Here is a 24,594-nt window from a genome sequence, read left to right on the forward strand (position 1 = left end):
AATCAAGTGTGATAGCTACCACAAATCACTGCTTTATTTAAAACCGATTCTTAGCTGTAGTTATGTAGTCACAGAAGCAAGAAAAGCACTCAGAGCGCAGTACTCCACCAAGGGTGCTCGGTCATCAGTTAAAATCTTTAATAAAAACGACCTTGCGCTAAGCACAGGTGTGTGTTATGCATGTGTACATTATGTACAGATACTGAATCGCGTGACAAAAATATGTAGCGGGCGATGGGAACTGATGGGACTTGGAAGAACCCCCACAATTTAATCAGTTCTTCCTTGTGTGATTTCCGACTGAGAAGTCCTGATAAGTCCGCAGCGGTGGATTTGTAGTAGGATGGCAATTGTGATCGTCGGCAGGCAGGTGATGTAGTGTGAACTTGTTGTCATGGTTACAGTGACACCATGCTGCTGTCTCGCAATGGGAAATCCTTAACGAATCCATGGATCCAGGCTGTAAGCAGCATCTCTGCCAAAATCCGGTCATTTGGTCCTTGTGTGGTTTTTGACCTCCTCTGAAAATTTCATCCATATCTGTTATTCTGTTTCTGAGTAATGTTGTGCACAGACAGATTCACAGAAGGACAAACGTACGCTGATGGTCACATAACTCTGCCGTGTTCCTTGGCGGAGTAAAAATTTTCTAAAATATCAGTGTCATCATCATAGACAAAATGAAAGATCGACGTAGTCTTCAGTTTTTAAAAGCGAAGCCACTGCAGACGTGCATTAAACTTGCTTTTTCTCTAACTGCCAGCAGGGGGCGACTCCTTTGGTTGTAAAAGGAAGTCTGATTGTGTAGAAATTTCTATGAAAATGCTTCTGCTTCTCACATTATCTGTTTGCTCTGTTAAGGTTTTCCCAATGACTTTATGGTCTCAAGTTTCCTCCAGAACAGCATAGTGTCACTTTGTAGTAATTGACAGGTTGCTGCTGTATCTCTGTGCTTACTGTCGTCAAATTTTCAGACAGATCCGCCCTCACTTTTATGTCCGGTTCTTAAAAGCAAAGATGGCAATGACCTAATGCCAAACTTGCTTGTCCAAAAACTGTCTGTGGTCATTTTCCACTCTGTGTGAACAAAGTCAGGTGTAGCTGTGAACATGTGTATAAATTATGGTCAGTCACTGTCCGGCAGAACTGTAGAATCAAGACTAAGAAGCTGATATGACAGAGAAAACTCCACAACACATTTTACAACAGTGGTACCACAGCTTACCTGAAATGAAAAGCTCTTCTGCTAATGGCAGAATGTTATTGCTTTTTATGAAATCTCATATCTGGTTTATTAAAGAGAAATGAGCAGTGGGATACATAAAATACCAGTCAGCGATTAGATGAAACATTTAAACGTTTGTCTAGTAAGTACTTTGATAGCAGAGATTAGATGTGCATGAATGCGTCTGATTCGGCTCGGCGGGTGACTGAATCGTCACAATGGACAATTTCATGGCCATTTTCCTCACCCAAGCTGTTCTTTTTGCTTCAGGTTTGTGGACAATGGAGAGATGGCCGAGTCTTTTCCATACAGGATGAAAGCCCTGTTCGCATTCGAGGACATCGATGGGGCAGACGTATGTTTTTTCGGTATGCACGTCCAAGAGTACGGCTCGGACTGCCCACCTCCCAATCAGAGACGAGTGTACATTTCTTACCTGGACAGCGTGCACTTCTTCAAACCTCGACACCTCAGGACTACCATCTACCATGAGATCCTTCTGGGATACTTGGAGTATGTCAAACGACAGGGGTAAGAGAAAAATTTTGTCTTTCTCAAACATGACACCTGCAAGAGACCCCATCTGAGGAGCTGAAATGAAACATTAAAGCTACACAAGCATATAAATATTAGTATGTTATGTAGTGGGCTCACGAGGCTTTGTGTTCCAGCAGGCAGATGTGACGAAGAAATTCAGTTTTACTTCTTTTATAAAAGCCTCGGTCAATACAACTACATGTGTCCCTGTCTCAGGTTTACGACAGGACACATCTGGGCCTGTCCTCCCAGTGAAGGGGACGATTACATCTTCCACTGTCACCCGGCGGACCAGAAGATTCCTAAGCCAAAACGCCTGCAGGAGTGGTACAAGAAGATGCTGGACAAGGCTGTTGCTGAACGCATTGTCCACGATTACAAGGTGACACATTTCATTTTAGAGTTAGTCAAACAACATGCGACCTTTTTTGAGAGTGTGAATGGTGTTGATCTCGAGCCCCAGTTTGAAATTTTGTCTTTCTTTAAAGCATGAAGGGACTTTTCTGTGACATTAACGGTATTACTTTCCATGTCTTTTGTTCTTTTAGGACATTTTCAAGCAGGCAACAGAGGACCGGCTGACCAGTGCCAAGGAGCTGCCGTACTTTGAGGGTGACTTCTGGCCCAACGTGCTGGAGGAGAGCATCAAGGAGCTGGAGCAGGAGGAAGAGGAGAGGAAGAGGGAGGAAAACAGTACCTCCAATGAGAGCACAGATGTGAGTTGAACAAAAGTCTGCATGTAGTCATCGTTTTCAGGTTTCATTTTATTTTGGGGAGTGTATTGAATTTAACTTTGAAACTTTTACAGGCCACAAAAGGAGACAGCAAAAATGCCAAAAAGAAGAACAATAAAAAGACGAGCAAGAACAAGAGCAGCTTAAGCCGAGCCAACAAGAAGAAACCAGGGATGCCCAGTGTTTCCAACGACCTTTCCCAGAAACTGTACGCCACCATGGAGAAACATAAAGAGGTATGCAAGTCTGATTTAACTGAAGCAACAGCTGCTTACTCTATTGAGATTATACCATACTGTTTTAACGAATGACTTATATCATCAGAACTTTCTTTTTGACATCACTCTATGCTGCTGTTGCAACAGGTAGACACTAACTTACGGGCTGATGCTTAGCGGTAGGAATTAGTTTTATCACAACACCAAAATTCTGACGTGAATTGAGTCTTGATTAAAATCAGCTGTTTAATCTCCACCTTCATGTCAGACTTCTGCTTATAAAAGTTTCAGTTCTTGCAGAGATAAGTACAACAGTACATTAATGAACATTTTATTCACCCTCTTTCACTCTTTCAGCAGGTATTCAGTTGATCATTTATAATTAGTGTTGTTGATCTTCACTCCGAACACCTTTTTATCAGTTTGCAATAACATGAGTGATTAACAGAGATGTTTGCCACACCGGTAGATCAAATCAGATTAAATAGTTATCATTGGCTTAATTGCCATTGTATTTAAGGACATGATGTAATAACTTATGACACATTTGCCAACCTGAGGCTCTTCAAGTCCTTTGAACAAGTCAACATGCCTTATCCTTTGCCAAGTTGGACATTTTGGCTCCGTCATACGTAAAATATCTTTAACAATTGAACTTTGTGGTGTCCATGGTCTCACCCTCACTGTTTACAAGAAAATCATCACACACATCACAAAACTGTTGTTACATGTTTGTGCTGATATTACCTGGTAAGGACTCCTGTGAAGGTAAAATGCAAATAAAGTAAGTAAATACAAAGGTGCTCAACTTGAATTTCCCTCTGGATTAATAAAGTGTCTATCTATCCATCTAGACATCTATCTGTCTATCCAGACATCTATCTGTCTATCCAGACATCTGTCTATCTAGACTTCTATCTACATTCTGCACTGAAATTTCTCTGAGGGACATAACTAATTGACTCGTCTATTCTTCTGCAATACTCAAGATTTCTGAAGAATGTATTTCTGAATATATTAATCTAAATAATTTTAAAAGTGTTCTAAAAGCTTTTCTTTATGTTCTGAATCACACCTTGTCCACATCTACAGTTGATCTTTTCCACTCTGATTGGCAGGTCTTCTTCGTCATCCGCCTCATTGCCGGTCCCACCGCCAACTCGCTGCCTCCCATCACCGACTCGGATCCTCTCATGGCTTGTGACCTGATGGACGGCCGTGATGCTTTTCTGACTCTGGCCAGGGACAAGCACTTAGAGTTCAGCTCTTTAAGGAGGTCCAAATGGAGCTCCATGTGTATGTTGGTGGAGCTCCACAACCAGAGCCAGGACCGCTTTGTCTACACCTGCAACGAGTGTAAACACCACGTTGAGACCCGCTTCCATTGCACTGTTTGTGAGGTGAGAAAAATGACTCGATGAAATCATTTTCTTATGCAGTCCCTATGATTTCTCGTGGTATGTAGCCGTTTGGTGGCATTGGCAAGCTTAAAAAAAACTGCTCTGCCTGTCTGGAGTCACCTAATGCGATAGTTGCACAGGCAAAAATTGCTGAAAGGCTACATTGGTTGGGGGTATGTTACTGTAGGGTACAGAAGTTGAGATACAAACTAACTAGTTTAAGGAATTACCAAAAGCCAGGACAATACACTGTAAAAACTGTACAAACTTTTGTGAGTGCATGCTATATATGGAATTCTTTGGTATGTCTTTGTTCGTCCAGTGTTTCAATTCATATTCATTTTTTTATTCCTACATCTTTCCCTTTCCTTCTCCAGGACTATGACTTGTGCATCACCTGCTACAACACTAAAGGTCACGAGCACAAGATGGATAAGCTTGGGCTTGGGCTGGATGACGATAGCAACAACCAGGCAGCAGCAGCTACCCAGAGCCCTGGTGACTCTCGCCGCCTCAGTATCCAGCGCTGCATCCAGTCACTAGTCCACGCATGCCAGTGCCGCAACGCCAACTGCTCTTTGCCGTCCTGCCAGAAGATGAAGCGTGTTGTTCAGCACACAAAAGGTTGCAAAAGGAAGACGAACGGCGGCTGTCCCATCTGCAAGCAGCTCATTGCTCTGTGCTGCTACCACGCCAAACACTGTCAGGAGAACAAATGTCCCGTCCCGTTCTGTCTGAACATCAAGCAAAAACTGCGGCAGCAGCAGCTGCAGCACAGACTCCAGCAGGCCCAAATGCTGAGGAGGAGGATGGCCAGCATGCAGAGGGTGGGGCAGCCACCTGGAGGGCCACCAGGAGGACCTGTGGTGGGACTTCCATCTCCAGGAAACAATGGTACCACAGCACCCAGTACCCCAACATCTGGTGGAACCCAACCTCCAACTCCACAGACCCCTACTCAAACAATGCCTCCAGTTCCACAGCAGGGAATGGGTCCTGGACCTGGAGTACAGCAGCAACAACAGCCTGGAGGGATGCCGCCTCAACATGCCCTTCATCACCAGTTCCCACAGATGGCAGGTGGAGGTGGTGGGGCAGGAGGGATAATGAACTCTCCTAAACATCAGCAGCAGATGCTTCCTCAGGTCCAGCCACAACAACAGCAAAGTGGAACTGGGACCAACCCTCAGCAGCTCCAACAGCACGCCAACAGTTTGCCTCAGTATGCCAGCAGACCGCCGGGCTCCTCCCCAATCCACCAGTCGCAGGGCAAACCTGTTGTTGGCTCTGCAACACCTCCCCAGCAACACTCTGGTGGCGCTGTCATGGCCGGAAGTGTTGGGGGTCAGCAGCCTCCCAACCAGCCGCAGAGCCAGGCTTCACTTCCACAGCAGCAACAGCAGCCTCCTTCTGGCCCTCCACCGGCAGCAGTAGAAATAGCGATGAAGATTCAGCAGGTGGCTGATGCTCAGAGGAAGATGGCTCTACAGAGACATGCGGCCCAGGCAGCTGCCGGGTTGATGCCTCCTCACCCCCACCACCAACAGGGTCAGGGTCAGCAGATGGGCATGGGACACCCAGGGGCAGTAGGGCTGGTTGGACAGGGGATGCCACCACAGAACCAAGCAGCAGTCGCAGCCGCTCGGGTCCACATGGATCAACAGCAAGGTGCTCCTCCAGGGATGATGGTTGGTGCTGGTGGGCCCATGCAGCAGAACCCTCAACAGGGCAGCCTTCCACAGGGCCAGGTCTCCACTCAGGTGCAGCTTCAGCAGAGGATGAGCGCTCCACTGCAGAACCCTCCACAGCAGCAGCAGCAGCAGCAGCAGCAGCAGCAGCAGCAGTGGGCAGGCCAGGGGATGCCACCCCAGCAGAGGCAAGCTATGATGAACCAAATGGGCCATCAAACCATGATGGCAACTCAGCATCAACAGCAGCAACACCAACAAGCTCAGGGCCATGCTGCCTTGATGAACATGGCGCAGCAGCAGCAGGGTGCTGGCGGTGGGGTCACAGGAGGAGCTATTCCTGGAGTTGCAGCAGTGGCGGCTGCTGGTGGAAACATCCCCCAGGCAGCCCTGCAAGAACTATTAAGGACTCTTCGATCACCTAGCTCTCCACTCCAGCAGCAGCAAGTCCTCAACATCTTGCGGTCTAACCCACAGCTCATGGCTGCTTTTATTAAGCAAAGGGCCTCGAGATACAAGGGGGGGCAGGGGGGCCCTCCTGGACCAGGAGGTCTCCCAGGTGGTGTCCCTGGAGGGCCTGGTCCCACAGGGGGTCCTGTTGGAAATGTGATTCCAGGAGGGGGTCCGCAGGTGAACATTAATGTTGCAGGTGCAGGTCAGCCGGGGATGCACATGGGGAGTCAGGGGGCGACGAATGTCAACCTCACCACGATGGCTCAACTCCAGCAGCAGCAGCAGCTGCAGCAACAGCAGCTACAACAACAGCAGAGGCCGATGCTCAGTGGTTTACAGCAGCAGCAGCAGCAACAAGGGGTAGGTAGAGGAATGCAGGGCCAGGGGCAACAAATGGGAAATCTCAACAGCCCCCAGTTCAGAGAGCTGCTCATGAGACGACATCTTCAGCATCAACAACAACAACAACAACAACAGCAGCAGCAGCAAATGGGAGTAAATCACGGTCAGTTCCAGCAGCCACAGCCACCTCAGGGCCAGGGGTTCATGGGACAGCCAGGGATGCAGCCTCCTGCAGTGGGTCAGGGTCCACCTGGAGGTCCACCTCTTGGCCCTCAGCAACCAGGTGGCCCCCCAGGCCAGCAGGGCCAAGGTTACCCAGGATCAGTGGCCCAACAGCAGGCCACAGCTGCACTCCAGCAGAGGCTCCAGCACCAGCACCACCTTCAGATGCAGCAGCAGCAACAGAACACCATGACTGGCCTACCTGGGGGTGATGCAGGGCCAGGTGGAGGGGGTGTAGGAGGTCCACAGCAGCCCCCTCAGGGCCCTCAGCCCACTCAGAGTGGACCGCCTCCTCCATCCTCTCAGGCCCTGCTCCAACAAGCCCTCCACCAGAGACTGCTCCAACAGCAGCAACATCTGGGCCCTGGGGGGTCACCGGCTCAACACAGCAACCCCATGAGCCCTCAGCAGCCCCAGCAGATGGCCCAGTCGCCGCACCCCCACCTGCAGGGCCAGGCGCTGCCCACGTCCCTCGCTAATCAGGTGCGATCTCCTCAGCCGTCGCCCAGACCCCAGTCCCAGCCGCCACACTCCAGTCCGTCCCCGCGCATGCAGCCTCAGCCCTCCCCACACCACATCTCCCCCCAGATGCAAACGGGTTCTCCACACCCGAGTCATCTGAACCAGCACCACCCGGGAATCGTCGTCCCTCCACAGCAGCAGCAGCCAGCGGCCCAGCAGCAACAGAACGCCATGGAGCAGTTTGGGTCGGACCAAAGCACCATGCTGTCTCAGCTGAGCAGCATGGCCGGTTTACATGGGCCGGGGGCAGCGGTCAGGACCCGATGGGCCAGAACATGAATCACAACCATTTAGACATCATCTAGAACTTCTCTATAAAGTGTCAAGATGGGCGGAAACGCTCTGTGGTTCTTCGCACAAACTGCACTCACCCAGGACAGTGTTATTGTTATTACTTAGCCTTTCTTTTTTTATACTTTATTAAATGTTATTTAAAATGTTTTCAATAAAGATGCATTGAACTGAACTTCCTATGGGAGATGAACAATAAATCAAGCAGTTGTTAAATGAGTTAGAATAAATGAATTGTAAGTTATTGCTGTTAATATATTTTTTTTTGCCAATCGTGGACAAAGAGGGGGACGGTGGTCTCTAGCACCCCTTTTATATCCACCTTTTGCAGAATAGGAGAGAGGTGATATTTTTGGGATTTCCGGGGGTAAATAGAAGTACTTGCCTTTTTTAAGAAATGTTTTTAATATTTTAAAAGCGGTCGAGAATTAAAGAAGAAATGATTTAATGCAAAGAACCTTTTTTTTTTTTATCCGTTTTGTTTGGCATCATTCAGCCTATTTCTGTTTTGCAGAGTGAGGATTATTAATGTAAATCCAAACGCGATGCATATCTTCCTTTTTTAAGATGTGTGCTTTTATTTATTATTTTCTCTCGGGGATGGGTGGGGGTGTTGTGTACCTTGAGACTGCTACAATTCGTATAGAAATCTATTTTTGTTATTGACTGTTAAGATTGACTCTAGATGTCTTTAGTTGTCCAGGTGGGAGTAATGTCAGTGTTTTATTGCAGTGTGGAGCGGGCATCGTATCTGACATCCTGGCCAGCTTCTGTATCGGACGTCGGTCATGCTGGAAGGGACTCTCTCCCCCCACGCAAACATGCAAGCCCTCTCCCTCGAATGTGTGTGCACTCCTTCCTTTAAAAGACACTTCATATGGCGCAGCGGAGGCTTGGGGAGGGGGGGTGCATACCTGTGTGCCTGAAACATTTTGAGTACATGGTCTGGGGTGTGAAACATGGGTGGGGTGGGGCTCCTTTTAGTGTTTTTAGGATTCTGCTGTTTGAAGTAAACAGAGGATAATGATCCAAATGAACTGTGTTGCACAGAAATGAGGTGAAAGATATGAAGCAGTTGGTCTCCGTCTCTTTCTGCCTCGTCCCCTTTGCTGCTTCCCTTGGACTTTAAATCCCGCTCCTCCTCCTTCTCCTCCACCCCCATCTTTGGGGGATGTTTAGCTCCCTCCCCTTAAACTCCATCCTCTTTATCTTTCTGCTACGAACTTTGGGAGTTTAATTTAATATTTTTTACTGTACAAAGGAAACACAAACTGTGGACTCAAATACTGTTTTTTTTTATAATAAAATTAAAATTACCAATAGTGATGTGTCCTGTATGCATCTGTTGGTCTGACAGAAGCTATGAGGAAGACACCTGTCGGCTGTTAAATGGTGAAGTTTGTGGGTCAGATATTGGTGTTTATCAGCATCATGAGGCTGGCTCTCATCACCATGGTAACCATGCTGCATGACTAACCTCCTGCAGAGCTGGTTAACTTTAAAGGGTCAGATGACTTCTCTCCAGTCACAGCAGTGTTTTTATCAGCAGAATCATCCAGTCTGGCTTTGTAAAAGAAAATAATTAAAGCCTGCAAGCAGTGTTGAACGGGTCCTCGCATCCTTGCTGGCCGGTCAGTCCAAGCATGTCCACAAGGTGGCGCTGCAACCGAGAGTGTACGTTGTCCTATGAATGTGATTGGTGTTGGACTCTGATCACACGTAAATTTTCAAGCAGATTGGAGCATGTACAGGCTGGAAATGCATCACGTCATGTCCATCCACCAGGTGGCGCTATGACTATATCAGCATATGGATGTGATTAGGGCAGTACTCTGATTATGCATGCAAAATTTGAGGCAGATTGGAACATGTTTGGGGCAGTTGCAAAGCATTTCCTGGGTCATGGTGAATTGTCAAAATCCAGGGGCCGACATTTCCGCGCCCTCAGACTTTTGCGGAACATTTTGGTAACTTTTTATCAGGAAGGACTTGCATATGCTGTTCAAATTTGAGGTCTCTCGGACTTACCCCTGATGAGTTGTTAATCTCAAAAAATTTCACTGCTAATTCAAGATGGCTGTCTTCCTGTTGGGTTTACAGTTTGGTCGTGATTGACTTTTTTGTGCTTCCTGATGTGCTGCATATGCACACCAAATTTTGTAGCTGTAGATGAAACGTCTTGCAAGATGGGTTAGTAACCACATTTTGTGACTATGTAGGGGGCGCTATGGAGCCATTTTGGCACACACATGCACAACTCCCATAGAATATCATATTTTTCACCAGTCCTGATGTGTGTGCAAAGTTTCACGTGTTTTGGGGTATGTTTAGGCCATCAAATTTGAGTTTCAAAAGACGGGAAAAGAGTGAAGAAGAAGAAATCCATGCATTCCAGTAGGGTCTTTGTATCTTTGGTGCTTGGACCCTAATTAAGCCCAAATTATTCATACCCAGCTCATGTTTAGATTTATACAGAATTTTCATTTCAAGAGACTTTTGTCTGGAGGGAATAGACTCCAGCGGCCGCACAACCTGAACTGGGATTAAGCGGTGTGTAGATGATTGATGTAGAATTATTGACATCCTTTCTCATTGGTCTCGTCTTCAGTCCCTCTTGATGGATTCAGGTCTGAACTCCTGCTGGACCTGGTCACATTGTTTTCTGTAAACCATTTCTTGACCACTGTTTTAAATCAATTTCATGTTGGAAGGTCCAATGCTGGCCAGGGTCAATCTTATTGTCCCCTTTTTTATGATGCTCTTCATTTTGACAAGGTTTTCTTGCGTATCAGCAGAGAAACATCCCCAAACCGTGACATTCCCACCATCAGGTTTGACTGTAGACACGGTGTTCTCAAATTAGAAGACTCCACCTTTTATTTCTCCCTGTAACTCAATTTACACCTCATCCAATCACTGAACTGGTGACCAAAAGCTTTCTTCTGTGGTCCTCCTTGGTCAGCGTCCATGGAAACCAGCCTTGTTTAGTGTCTGCTGGAGCTTCTAACTGAGATGTTGGTACCAGAACTGCTGAGAATCATCAGGACAGTCTCGGTGGCGATTCTTGGATTCTTCTTAGCTTCTCTCGCTACGATTTGTGCCAGTACAAAGGTCACTTTTGGCTTCCTACCATCCATTTGACATTTTTCTCAGTGTCTAATGATGCTTTGAATCACTGGCACTTCAAAGCACTTTGATTTGACTTCATAACCTTTAAACGTCTTGCGAGAATTTGCAACGTGCAGCTCTCTTTCTGATTGGCCCTAAAAACACGCCCACTAAGCTCTTTAGTTTTGGTTATGAACTGCGATTGTTGATCAGTAATTAACCAGAGAACTACATCAGCAGAGATAGAATGTTCTGGAAAACATTTGGAATCTAATACAAGCTGCATTTTCCCGAAGACTTAATACAAAAAGGGTATGAAAAATAAGTCTGAACATCTTTCGTCGCTTGATTGTCATTTCCAACCAATCTGATAGTTCTTAACAGCAGGATCACCTCCTTCTGCACCTGAGATGTGATTTATTGAAATATCACACACCAGTTTCCACTAGTGGACGTCCTGATGAACCAACTTCCGTCCCTGACCTTTAATAATGAATAATAAACTGGTCATTTTGCCTCCTGCAGCCAAAGAAGCACATCTCTATTCATTAAATGTCACCTCAGACACTATACAGTATATTCACTTGTAATTCATCTTTTCTTAGAGCAACACGCCCTCTAGTGGCCATGAATGCATTTAACATGAAGGCAGTCTCCATATTTGCAGTTGAAGACACAATTATTAGCCCCCCTATGACATTCTAGGCTTTTAAGTTAAACACGGTGGTGGCGGTATCATGCTGTGAGGATGCTTCGGTGCGTCTGGAACTGGGAATCTTGTCGAGGATGAAGGATATATGAAGATTTTGAAAGAAAACTTCGAGCAGTCAGCTGCAAAACTGGGTCTGGGTCGTCGCTTTGTCTTCCAACACGACAACGACCCAAAACATTCATCGCTCCTGGTGAAGATCTACCTCCAGAAGACCAAAGTTATTGACTTTTGAATCCCTTTGACAATATGTGGGGTCAAAAGAAGACCAGGATCCATGGCAGAAGACCATCAAATCTGGAGGAGCTTGACAGATATGCCAAAGAAGAACAGGCTGGGATTCCTCAAGAGATGTCAGACACTTGATACAAACTACAACAGACAACAAACTGTTGTCCAGCAAAAAGGAAATACAACTGGCTATTAGCATCAAGGGATGCTGCTGCTGACCTTCCTCCAGCCCCTGCTTCCAGCTGCTCATTTCCAGCAGTCCGCTCTGCCTCGCCCTCACTATAATTGATATTTTCATCTACACACAGTTTGAATTTTACTACCTGCTATACACGTAGTATATTTAATGCCGGTGACGTACATCATAACAGTAAACTATGAATCAGTTTCAATGTTAGCTTGTGCTTTGTATGTATCATCTATCTTATCATACATATATCCAGCTGTGTGTTATATGTTCCTTGTTCCCTATCCTCCTCTTCTCCACCCCTCTGCCTTTACCCTTCTGCCTCTTCTACCCCACATAAAAAGCCGGGTTCTGCTCAAGGTTTCTTCCCGTTAAAACGGTGTTTTCCTTGCCACTGTCGCCTTTGGGCTTGCTCTGGGGGTTCAGGCATACGGGTTCTGTAAAGCGTCTTGAGAGGATTTGAGGAACTAATAATTTTGACCCTGGTAGTTTTTGGTTTTTGTTAAATAATTTAGTTTCTGTGTACCAAGTAGAATAGCGCAAGCGTCCAAAGTAAAACTAGGATGTTTTGAAAAGCTGTGGTAAAAAAAAATCCCTCATCTGTTCAACAGTACCTTGGAAGTTTTGGGGGAAAAAAACCTAAAATTTCATTGGGGGGGAAATAATTTTGTCTTCATATGAATACAGTATAAACTGTAGGAAGCAAGGCTGTGGTGTTACAGATATTTTAAAAAATTGTAGCTGTGTTTCAACAATGCTGAAGGTTGATTTGGATTCCAGGAGGTGGAGAAATCAGATGTCTGAAGACAGCTCTCGGTCCATAACCAGCCTTCAGATTACTATTGACTTCTTTTGAAAGCTGACATTTGTTCAGTGCTTTGGTAAAAATTTCCCAGGAGTAAAATCGGACTTTCCAGAATCTCTCAGGGGTGTTGTTGATTGGAAAACACAATTGGGGAAGTCCGTTTTTTTTTTGTTTACAAAAAAACCCACAAATGGGTCGTTATAGATGTTAATCTATTGAGCCGACGGGGATAAATGTGTCGGCTTTTGGATTCAGAAGGGACACCCCCGATCCCCCACCCACTCATCAAGATAAACAGCTCCAGAAGACTTTTATTTTAGTAGACATTTATTGGAAATGCAGTCAAAATAAAAATTCATTTTTAGAGAGAAGACATGTTTGACAGTTCATCTTTGTCAGAGAGCGACTGATTTGGAAACATTGAGTGACATAAGTTAGTTTAGCTTATACAAGTGACATGCAATAAATAAGAGCTCACTATAGTCTGACCTAACGCACATTTGCTTCCATTTGTACATTACTGACACAGCATAACAGCGGTGGTGTAAACTGATATCTCCTCTTTTTGATATGCACAAAGGCTAGAGAAAAGAGTGGACTATCAATTGGTAATACAAAAATAGAACCAGGTAGCATTTCATACTTGAAAAGTTAAAGGACGGACAGACAGCAAACACAACTGTGTACTTTTAGTGCATTCATCTTCCTTGAAATGCAGAACTTCATCTAAGCGGCAGGCATTAATTCTCTGTCTTTGTTTTGCTTCTTTTGTGACAGAAATAAACCTCCTGAACAAAGCACAGGACAGGGCTTTGTGAACGTGAGGCAGACTGACAGGGCATGCGGTTAGCTCTGTGCGAATACTCCAACAAAAAAGGAAAAAAAAAAAGAGAACAACATCTTTACAAAACGTTATTCGTAAGAAAGAGGAGCGACTGAAACCGGCCCCGAGAACAGATCTGAGTGTGAGATCGACGTCTTGCTGGAAAGCACTGAGGACGACTGGAAAAAGTAGCTGCATCGAAGTAGTAACGTGAACTGTATTGTTTTCGGCCGCTGTCTCACCATCTGTCTCCTAAACCCGGCGGCCCCCGGAATGAAACCTGCCACTGAGATCCATTCAGTCTGCTGGAATGCGATGGATAATTTGAGCACATTTTGCGGAGCCTCGGGCTTCCTATCACACCTAATAAATGAGCCACAATGATAAAATTACCACTCATTTTTTATTCAAAGGCAATAACGTATTCACTGAACTCAGTAGGAAATGAGTGTAGCTTTGTAAACATGTGAATTTATCTTACACACATGACTATTTACATGTACAAAATGAGTGGCAAGTCTAATTATGGTTATTTTAATCTCTCTTCGTTTCTCTTTCTCTTCGCTCAATAGCCCTTAAAGAAGCCTTTGGCCACCATGGCTTCTTTAAAAGTCACCGTCAGGGAGTTCAGAGTCACATCTGTCACGATCACCTTCCCAGGATGCTCTGCTGCGGCGGCATCGGTCTGACTGTCTGCCGTCATCGTGGTAACGCTCTGATTGTCGCCTCTCACTTCCTCCTTCCTCTCCTCAGCCGTTGAGCAGACGACTGCAGCTTCGCCGGCCGTCTCGCTGCTCCCCTGAACGCTCACTATCACTGACGTCGTGTTGTTTCTGCTCTCTACTTCCACACACTCCCACCCCGACTCCACACTCTCCTCACCTCCGTCCCACTCCGACCCGTCGCCCACAGAAGACACATCTAGTCTGGCCTCGGACGCCAAGGCGTTGTCCTTTGATTCGTCGCCCGCAAACGATTGTTTCTGTCTCGTTTGGGACGTCTCTCCGCCCGATCTCTCAGTCCACATTTCTGTGCTTACCGCCGTCAGGTCTGCATCCACCTTCTCCTCCACCTCCATCTCCAAGTCCTGTCGTTCCAGCAGAGGAGGAGAGCTGCACTCTGACTGACCTTAAAGAGAGCAGAAGACGGATTTTGTTCATTTCTTAAAGATCAGAGCTCAGGCTACTAAGTTCTATCAAGAGTTAAGTAAAACACCCCTCTCAAAACAAGAAAAAAAAAATATTTCAAGCAACCTTAACCTTGAATTGAGTGAAAAAATCTGCCAATAGAACAAGTGAAAATGGCTTGGTAAGATTTCTTGAAATAAGATACGATATTTAGAATACTGAGATCTTAAAATAAGCTGGGAAACTTATTTTAAGCTCTATTTTACAGGATTGTCAAGCTTACATGTCATAAAATAAGCCAGACGTGCTAAATAAAGAAGCAGTTTTTCACTCAAAAATAGATTTTTGCTTTCGTGTAACCTCCTAATTTGAGATGTTTTAACCCTCCTGTTGTCCTCATTTATTGGCACCAAAAAATATTGTTTCCTTGTCTGAAAAAAATAAAAAAAATCAGCAAAAAATTCCACAAATTTGTGAAAACTTGCAAAACCTTCAGGAAGAAAATTCCAATAATTCCTTCAAAGTTTCCCTTAAAATTTTTATTTGGAAAAAAAAAACAAATTTGGCAAGAAAATTCTTGTTAATATTTTCAAAAAATGAGTAAAAATCTTCCAAAAAATCCTAAAAATATCTAAAATGATTACGTATATATCAGTAAAACTTCTAATATTTTCTTAAGAACATTCACTTAAAAATCTACCAAAATCCAGAGAATTTTGCTGGATTTTGGTTGATTTTTAAGTGAATGTTCTTAAAGAACCATTTTCAACATTTCTATTTTTACATCAAAAAAATGTTGAAAATGTGGACATGAGAAGTTTCACTGTGAAAATATTTTTTTTCTCCACATTTTCAAACTTTAAAGCGGGTCAATTTAGACCCGCACCACAACACCAGGGTTAAACTTATTTTGAGTTTTCTTGTAAAATACAACTCAAAACAAGAAAATTTCAAGGTTGTTTGACTTAACCAGATATTTAAGATGCATTGTCTTAAAACAAGTCCCTCCATCTTGCTGAAATGTCACTTGTTAAGTGAATTTATCTTTCAAGTAGGATGAAACATTTGGACTAAAAATGAGACAAATAGACTTGATCAGACTTTGAGTTTTTGCAGTGGATAAACCTACCATATAAACTGTCTTCACATCTCTCCTCAGTGGTGCATTCAGACTCCTGCTTGTCTTCCTCGCTGGTGCCGCCCCAGTCCTCCTCCATGGCCTCCTCCTCCTCCTTCTTCCTTTGTGGACACATGGGTTTGTTTGCAGGGTCTTCTGTCAGACTCCTGTTTAACCTCTGCCTGCTCCTCCTCCTGGCAGGGCGGCGGTACATCCCTCCACGCTCCACCTGGTCCACGTCGGTGCTCATGGACCTGGTGAGGGAGAGGCGCAGGCGAGACGAGGGCTTCTCCGAGACTTTGTGGGCGCTGCGGAGGTCCATGGCGAAGATGTTCTGGGGCAGAGGAGAGGTGACAGGTCAGCAGCTGAATGCTACTCTTTCCACAGAAAATTATGTCATCTTGATTTAACCCTCGTGTCGTCCTGCGGGTCACAATTGACCCGTTTTAAAGTTTGAAAATGTGGAGAAAAAAAATTTCACAGTGAAATTTCTGATGTCGACATTTTCAACATTTTTTGGTGGAAAAAAGAAATGTTAAAAATTTTTCTTTAAGAACATTCACTAAAAAAAATCAACCAAAATCCAGCGAAATTCGCTGGATTTTGGTTGATTTTTTTTGGTGAATGTTCTTAAAGCAAATATCAGAAGTTTTACTAATATATATGTGATCACTTTAGATATTTTTAGGATTTTTTTTTAGATTTTTACTCATTTAAAAAAAATATTTCCAAGAATTTTCTTGCCAAATTTGGGGGATTTTAAAAAAAAACAAAAATTTGAAGGAATTACTGGAATTTTCTTCCTGAAGGTTTTTGCAAATTTTCAGAAATTTGGGGAATTTTTTTGCTGAATTTTTGGATTTTTTTCAGACAAGGAAACTACATTTTTTGGTGCCCATAAATATTGTTAACAGGAGGGTTAAGTGAGTTTCAAGCTGCAGTTTTTGGCGCCTTCCATCAAATTCCACTGTTTGTGTTAGCTAGGTTAGATCCTCTGTTAGCCTTTGTTTGGTTTTATTTGTTTCTTCGATTTGGCAACACAGACCAGCCTTATTTTGCTTCGTTTGACCACTTTTATATTCAGTTTGCTACTGAGCAATAAATTCCTTCACCTGAACCAAATAACATCCGGTTATTTTGTTACATCCGGCTGACGCTAGAGGCTGGATCGTAACAGCGTGAATGGAAACGCTTGGCTCTAGCCTGATGTAGAAATTTTTATTTTTAGTCAAACTGGGATGCACTGGTTTGTGTGATTTTTGAAGATTTATTCTCTGAACCAATGCGTGCTATGGTGATATTTATCAGTCAGAAAGGCTGAATACACTCAGATTATTGATCATTAACTGCATGCAATATATAATTCTGCATCAGACTGATTTAATTCCAGAAGTATTTCCATCCATCATCTATACACCACTTAATCCTCATTACGGTCGCGATGGGCTGGAGTCTATCCCAGCTGACTAAGGGTGAAAGAAGTCATATAGAGACAAACAATCACACAACATTCACACCTACAGACAATTTAGAGTCACCAATTAACCTCAGCATGTTTTTGGACTGTGGGAGGAAGCCGGAGAGCCCAGAGAAAATCCACGCATGCACAGGAAGAACATGTAAACTCTGTGCAGAAAGATCCCAGGAAGGCTGGGGATCTTCTAGCTGCAAGGCTAAAGTGCTAACCACTGACCCACTGTGCAGCCTCTTGAAGTTTTTGGCAAAACCAAAGCTCCTGGAAGGGATGTGAGGATTCTTAAAATAACATCTGCACAGCTGTTTCAGAACTGACAGTCTGAGTATCTGACAAATCAACAGTGAAAGCTACTGTCCTTTATTTCTTTCTAACATACCTGACTATTTATCGATATATTGGGTAAGAATATTCCGGTACACTTTTCAAACAAGACTAGTTAAACACAAAATGTTTTAGCTTTGTGACATTTGAAGGATATACTCTTTATTATTGAGTATTTTTCTTATTGCCTTGTATCTTATTCCTTCACTGCAGTCCACAAGCTGCCAAAAAGACTTAAAGTCTCCATACCAGCAGCTCTGAGAGGCACCGCAATGTTTGGAGCTAGATGCTAAGAGCTACATGCTAACATGCCCATAATCACCATGGCAACATGGTGTCGTTGAGCGGTATGGTTTCAACACAAAGCGCACCCGAGGCTGACGGGAATATTATGAGTTCTGCAGGAATTTATTCATAAACCGGACTAAATAGCTGCGTGCTGGAAAGCTAATCAATGAGCCGCATTGTTCCGCTGTGTGACACGTTCTTCATTACGATGAACACACGCTGTAATTTATTCTGAGTCTCATAAACATCACGCAGCTGCTGTAAACACTTATTAGCACAACAAATACTAAGCAATCTGCCACTAAAATAGTTCAGAACAAACTTCCTCCTGTCCTCAACAACAACATATTTCAGTCAGTAATGGAGCCCTTTTCAAAAATCTGTGTATTTATTGCACAATTAGATGCTATCAGGGGAGTAACTTGGTGGTTTTTTTTATCGTGGAATTAGTTGTAAATAACAAAAAGAGAGATTATCGACATCCAACCCTCTGAAACAAGTTTCAGTCAGAAAGTTCTCAGTATTTCTGTCATTAAGCACCTAAAATGACAGAAAAACTTGCTTTAAGAAGGTGTAAATTGAGATTAGCAGCTGAGTTCAAAAACACGTCTTTCAGCTGCAATGCATTCTGGTCTACTGAGTCTATTATTAGCAATGTCAACTTCACTTCTGCTGCTGCTGCGAGGTTTTCTTTCAGTGCGGTGGTGAATCTATCGGCATCAGAAAAACTAATAATCACCATTTAAACAATGACGCAGCATTTTGATTTGAGTTCTCATCTGTTTACAGGAATTTATGGTGATACTTAAAGGGTCATTCTACTAGTTTTACACCAGAGGTTTAGTTTACGGAAGACTTTGTCCGCGAGAAGTTTTCAAAGCTTGAAAAATAATAGCTTGAAATTGAGTTGCATTAAGGGTAATGTAGGAATCGGGCATTTTGTGAGTTTTTATCACAGCAAGGAGCAGAGATCCAGTCATTTAACACTCGTGCCGTCCTGCAGGTCAAACATGACCTGTTTTAAAGTTTGGAAATGTGGAAAAAAATATATATCTTCACAGTGAAACTTCTGATGTCCACAATTTCAACATTTTTGGGAAATCTTTGAACATTTTTTGGTGGGAAAAAAGAAATGTTAAAAATATTTTGGTTGATTTTTATGTGAATGTTCTTAAAGAAAATATTAGAAGTTTTACTGATATATATGTAATCATTTTAGATATTTATAGGATTTTTTGAGAGATTTTTACTAATTTTTTGAAGATATTTGCAAGACTTTTCTTGCCAAATTTGGGGGATTTTTTAAATAAAATAATTATGAATTATTGGAATTTTCTTCCTGAAGGTTTTGCAAATTTTCAGAAACTTGTAGAATTTTTTTGCTGATTTTTTGTTTTTTTTCAGACAAGGAAACTTTTTTTTTGGCGCCTGTAAATGAGGACAACAGGAGGGTTAACACATCTCAAATTAGGAGGTTACATGAAGGCAAAAAAATCTATTTTTGAGTGAAAAATTACCTTTTTTTTGCATGTCTGGCTTATTTTATGACAATCCTGGTAAAATATAGCTTAAAATAAATGTTCCCAGCTAATTTTAAGATCTCAATATTCTAAACATCACATCTTATTTAAAGAAATCTTACCAAGCCATTTTCTCACCTGTTCTATTGGCAGATTTTTTGACTTATTTCAAGGTAAAAATTCCTTGAAATAAGTTTTTTTTTTTTTTCAGTGTGATGTAGTAATCAGGCATTTTGTGAGTTTTTATCACAATGACCAGAGATGTAGTACTTTAAGTGCTGGTTAAGTTGTTGCTGATGTCTATAGTTGTGTAACCGCTGGTCGTACAGTGAAAAATGTCCATACTCAGTCAACTATAACTGACCACACAACCAAACGTCTGACTGGACTTCATGAACAGTTTCTTCACGCTGAGAATATTATCAGCTAAATGTCTAGCGAGTACGATTAGAAACTAATTCTGAGGAAAGGTTGTAGAGCAGGGCTAGAAGACAAGCTAACAGGCTAGGTTATGAGACTAGTTAAATTCCCTTTAGCACAAGCTGGCCAAGTTTAACAGGATTAGTAACGTGTCTTCATAAATGCACCACAAATAATATAAGAAGGGTTAATCAGAAAACAGAACTATGCTCTGCTGTGTTTTCATCTTTATTACTTAACGCTAGCCTGGTAGAAAAAAAGAATTCTCTCAATCAGTCAGCAGGCCTTAAATGTCAATACAGCTTTGACCAATCCATTTGTTTTTATGGGCTCTCTTGTGTTACATGCTGATTAGATCTTCAAGCAGTTAAAGACTAAGCCAACAGTAATTTTCCTCACCTTAGAAAAAAAAACTGTCAAAGCCTGTTCTGTTCTGGTGCAATCTGCTCCTATTTTTGTCCATTTTTTTCCCAAAACCTTGTCTTGTAGATTCCCCAAATCTATGGAAGACAAAATTTACGGGATGTCCCTTTAATGTATCGCACAAAATCTGTCGTGACTGTACTCATTTAATACCGAACACAGGTCATCACTTACATAAAGGTGAAAAAGCACACCTCGATGATTGTTTATGTGTGGAAGAATTTTTGTTTTATTTTTTAATTTTTATTTTCAATTACACTCCAGGGTGTTTTGGGCAATATTGTTCTTTTAATTCTGTTTATAGTTATTAATATGTTATTCTAGTTTTTAAATTCTTTATCCCAGTCTTTTAGCTTTTTGTAACAACACCTTTATTTTATTATTTTATGTTTTTTTTATTGTGTTTTTACTGTTTTTATTGCATTTTTACTGTTTTGTTTGGTTTTTACTTCTTAAAAACCAAACAAAAACATTTCTTTCATTAGTTTTTTATTGTTTGTTTATTGTGAATACTTGTGTAAGCTGCTGCACAACAAATCGCACTTCAAGGGACAAATAATAAAGTTGAGTTGACCTACGGTTGCAACTTCAGTTTCGTTGTTCATGTACAGTGACAATAAAGACATTCTATTCCGTTCTATTCAAGTCTATTTAGAGCAGTCGGAGCTAATGACAGATTGTACAAAAAGTGTTGTGAAATGAGATAAAAGGTGATAAAAGTGTCGCTACCCGGAGGACGAGTCGTCTGGGTCTGAGACCTTTCCTGCGATAGGCCAGAGCTCTGACCTTCTCCTGACTAGGAAAGAGGGAGACACAGAGGGAAGGGAGAGGTCAAAGACAAAAACAAAACAAGAGAGAAAAAAAGTGCTTTGTGAGCATGAAAGACTTTCCACTATTACTCACTTCTCTTCATAGGCCAGGACTAGGCGAGGGTCCAAAATGTTGTCCTCTGGTTCCCAAGTGCTGTACCTGCCAACATAAACACATTCAGATAATTCTGTCTGTCTGTCTGTCTGTCAAACTCATCTTAGTTCAGATCCAGATTTTGGATGTTTTGGTGCATTAATATCACAGTTTTGAAAGTTTTGCTCAATTAATATGCATTTTTATGTTAATATCCAGGTTTTTCATGTTTTGGTGCATTAACATCCCAATTTTGGATGTTTTAGTGCATTATTATCCCAGTTGTGGTGCATTTATATCCCAGTTTTAGATGTTTTGGTGCATTAATATTCAGGTTTTGGATGTTTTGGTGTTTTAAAAGCCAGAATTTTGATGTTTTGGTGCATTAATATCCAGGTTTTTGATGTTTTGGTGCATTAATATCCCAATTTTAGATGTTTTGGTGTTTTAAAAGCCAGATTTTTGATGTTTTGGTGCATTAACATCCCAGTTTTATATGTTTTGGTGCATTAATATCCAAGTTTTATATGTTTTGGTGCATTAATATCCAAGTTTTAGATGTTTTGGTGCATTAATACCCAGGTTTTAGATGTTTTGGTGCATTAACATGCAGGTTTTAGATGTTTTGGTGCATTAACATCCCAGTTTTATATGTTTTGGTGCATTAATATCCAAGTTTTATATGTTTTGGTGCATTAATATCCAAGTTTTATATGTTTTGGTGCATTAACATGCAGGTTTTAGATGTTTTGGTGCATTAACATCCCAGTTTTATATGTTTTGGTGCATTAATATCCAAGTTTTATATGTTTTGGTGCATTAATATCCAAGTTTTATATGTTTTGGTGCATTAACATGCAGGTTTTAGATGTTTTGATGCATTAACATGCAGGTTTTACATGTTTTGGTGCATTAACATCCCAGTTTTATATGTTTTGGTGCATTAATATCCAGGTTTTAGATGTTTTGGTGCATTAACATGCAGGTTTTACATGTTTTGGTGCATTAAAATCCCAGTTTTATATGTTTTGGTGCATTAATATCCAAGTTTTTTATGTTTTGGTGCATTAACATCCCAGTTTTTGATGTTTTGGTGCACTGAATAATTTGTAGACCTATTTCTGTCTTTAATTCCACCATTTACAACTTTTTTAATGTTATTTTATATTCTTAACTTATTTATCTTGCATGCGTAAAAGGGAGAAAGTCATCCAGAATTTTATTGTATACTGTGTTTAATGACAATGAAGTTTTCTTATCTTAAAAAGATAGTTCATTATATGTGAACATTTTTAGAATGCACTTTTTTGTACTAAAAGAAAGGGAAACAGCTAGAGTTGTGGCTATTTATAGGTTATTATGCTGTGATTTTACTGGTCCTGTATGTAGCCCCAGAATTAAAATGAGTCTGACACCGATGGTCTAGAAATTATTTACAATTTGCATTTAATGTCTTGTCTGTATTTTTTTCCACTTTGCAAAGTTATCCAGGTGGTCTGATCGGACCCTGTGGCTGCAGCCCTGATCTAGAAGCACATTTTCTACTGAGTTTACAGAAGCAATGATGTCACTGGACGATGACTCAAGGCTTACTCACTTCGGGGGCCATCCCTGCCACTTCAGTAAATACTCCACGTTACCCTGAGGAGAGACACAGAGGTGGGGGTTGAAGGCAGGTGCAGCAGTGACCGACACATGGACACAACACTGGAAACGTGCTGCTGTGGAAGGAGGATGACTGTCACTTTAAAGCGCGGAGTGATGGAGGAGGCAGAGGGGGGGTCACGGACATTTTTCTCTCTTTCAAACGGTGTTTTTCTCCGGGATGACGTCAATGACAGCGGGGCTGCGTAGCTTCCAAACAGCAGCTCCTTCTTCTGTTTTTTTTCTCTCTCTCTCTCGCATCTCGGTGACGTGACCGCACATGGCTACACGAGCCGGTCTCCAGAACGCACGGGCGCTTTCTAGAACATTACACCGGTGGCTGGGATAAGGTGGGGCCACGGGGACTGTAAACAACTTGGTGTTGCGCAACGTTCGGCTCCCAGCAAAAACAATTACCACAGCGCAAAAAGGAGCTGTATTACTGCTGCGAGCGCGCATGCAGGGGGAACCAAAAAATAACTGTCTGTATTAATGCAAACCTTTTATACCACACTGGAAACTTTACCACAGACGAAGTGACGCTGATTCAAAGTTAAATGCGACACATAGATGCTCTGTGTCGCCGTGAGTCCACAACATCCCTCCATCACTCAGCACTCCGGTGACATTACGCAGCAGTTTCACCCAGATACGCAGCTCCGAAATAAACTGCGCAGCTCCCCGCACAGTCGGGACACACACACACCCCCTTTTTCTGTTTTTTTTCCCCTTACATTTTACTACAGCTGCGTAGGCTCCTCCAAAACACAACCTCAGCCACAGGACGCGACTCCAGCGTGTTCAAGTTGAGCGCAGTTATATAAAACGACAGATTAGTGTTAACACCTCCCGTGCGTAAAGTGTAGGGAAACTGCGTAGCCTAGTTTTGTTGTGCAGCGGATGGTACACGGAGTACGCTGCTCCTTTAGGATGATAAAAACACGCGAAAAAAAGTTCTGCGGAGAGCACTGCTGGCCGTGTTTCTTACCTTTCTCACTCTTTTCTTTGTTATGGACTCAACTGCAAATACTTGGTCTCCTATTGATGACAGCTCCATCGTCGCGCGCCGCCTCGCACCTTCCGAACAGGACCTTCTTAATGTCGAAGCGCGGAAATGATAAAAATAAAAATAAAACAACAGTTCAGTGGGAGGAGAGAGCGGAGAAAGTGCCGCTGGCTGCCGGTGTGGACGCTTGTTTTCGTGCGCTCAGTTCTTGCTCTCCCCTCACGGTAAACTCCTGCCGCCTGTCTGCCTCACTTTTTAAAATCTGCGACACATCAACACTGGACAGCGCGCTGCTTTAAGCCGGGCGCGCCCCCTTTCCATTGCGTAGGGCCGAGCCCCCAATGTGCGTGCCCGTGCCCGCGAGGCCGCGTACGCAAATTGGAGCAGAGTGCAGAAGAGGGACAGAGGAGAGGAGAGGAGGGGTCACAGCGACAAGGTTATGGTGGATGTGAAGTTGTAAACAGAAAACACCGCTGGGATAATAAAACTATACTTTTATTAAAAATAAAGAGACAAAGCTGCTTAAACCTCCTGTTAGGTTCGTTTCTCAGGAACAACAGTCATGGTGCTGGGCGTGTTTTAACCTCCTTAGATCTGGCGTCCACATATGTAGACATATTTTTTTCCCCAAAAAGAGCGTATTGTTAATAATAATAATAATAATAATAATAATGCAAATTTAGTAAAAATATAAGAAACATAATAATCAGGTAATAGCATAGACTGTATATATTTATTATGCAGTCTATGGGTAATAGATATTATCCATTTATTGTATTTATTGGTTGCTCCTTATCCCAAACAACTGGAAGAAATCTAAAATGCAAACCCAACCGAAGCTCGGGTGTCAAGA

The 24,594-nt window shown here is 42.7% G+C and overlaps 2 protein-coding genes across 7 annotated transcripts in view; one reads left to right on the plus strand and one right to left on the minus strand.

The window, feature by feature from the left end:
* The window catches only part of ep300b (E1A binding protein p300 b), a 35,416-nt gene extending 26,462 nt beyond the window's left edge, over positions 1-8,954 (plus strand). For all 6 annotated transcript variants that reach the window (XM_051941140.1, XM_051941139.1, XM_051941141.1 and 3 more), the window contains exons 25-30: positions 1,496-1,756; positions 1,979-2,144; positions 2,311-2,478; positions 2,571-2,732; positions 3,833-4,114; positions 4,492-8,954. In XM_051941140.1, the coding sequence (XP_051797100.1) occupies positions 1,496-1,756; positions 1,979-2,144; positions 2,311-2,478; positions 2,571-2,732; positions 3,833-4,114; positions 4,492-7,620 (4,168 nt within the window). In that variant the 3' untranslated portion in view covers positions 7,621-8,954. The remainder of the gene's footprint in view (positions 1-1,495; positions 1,757-1,978; positions 2,145-2,310; positions 2,479-2,570; positions 2,733-3,832; positions 4,115-4,491) is intronic.
* A 4,027-nt stretch (positions 8,955-12,981) lies between these two features.
* On the minus strand, positions 12,982-24,051 carry cbx7a (chromobox homolog 7a). Its single transcript, XM_022219924.2, has 6 exons — positions 23,724-24,051; positions 22,689-22,732; positions 21,092-21,157; positions 20,918-20,984; positions 15,752-16,073; positions 12,982-14,623 (listed from the first exon to the last, which is right to left on the minus strand). Exons 1-6 carry the CDS (start codon positions 23,790-23,792, stop codon positions 14,061-14,063), a joined length of 1,131 nt encoding a protein of 376 aa, XP_022075616.2. The 5' UTR covers positions 23,793-24,051; the 3' UTR covers positions 12,982-14,060.
* Between the last annotated feature and the right edge of the window lie 543 nt (positions 24,052-24,594).

The sequence above is a fragment of the Acanthochromis polyacanthus genome, chromosome 21 (assembly GCF_021347895.1).
Source record: "Acanthochromis polyacanthus isolate Apoly-LR-REF ecotype Palm Island chromosome 21, KAUST_Apoly_ChrSc, whole genome shotgun sequence".
NCBI lineage: Eukaryota > Metazoa > Chordata > Actinopteri > Pomacentridae > Acanthochromis > Acanthochromis polyacanthus.

Excerpts from the sequence above, each read along its gene's own strand:
- cbx7a (XM_022219924.2), bottom strand. The coding sequence starts at position 23,792 with ATGGAGCTGTCATCAATAGGAGACCAAGTATTTGCAGTTGAGTCCATA. Across the intron at positions 21,158-22,688 it reads TGGCAGGGATGGCCCCCGAA|GTACAGCACTTGGGAACCAG; the intron begins GTGAGTAAGCCT and ends TTATGTTGGCAG. Across the intron at positions 20,985-21,091 it reads GTCCTGGCCTATGAAGAGAA|TCAGGAGAAGGTCAGAGCTC; the intron begins GTGAGTAATAGT and ends CCTCTTTCCTAG.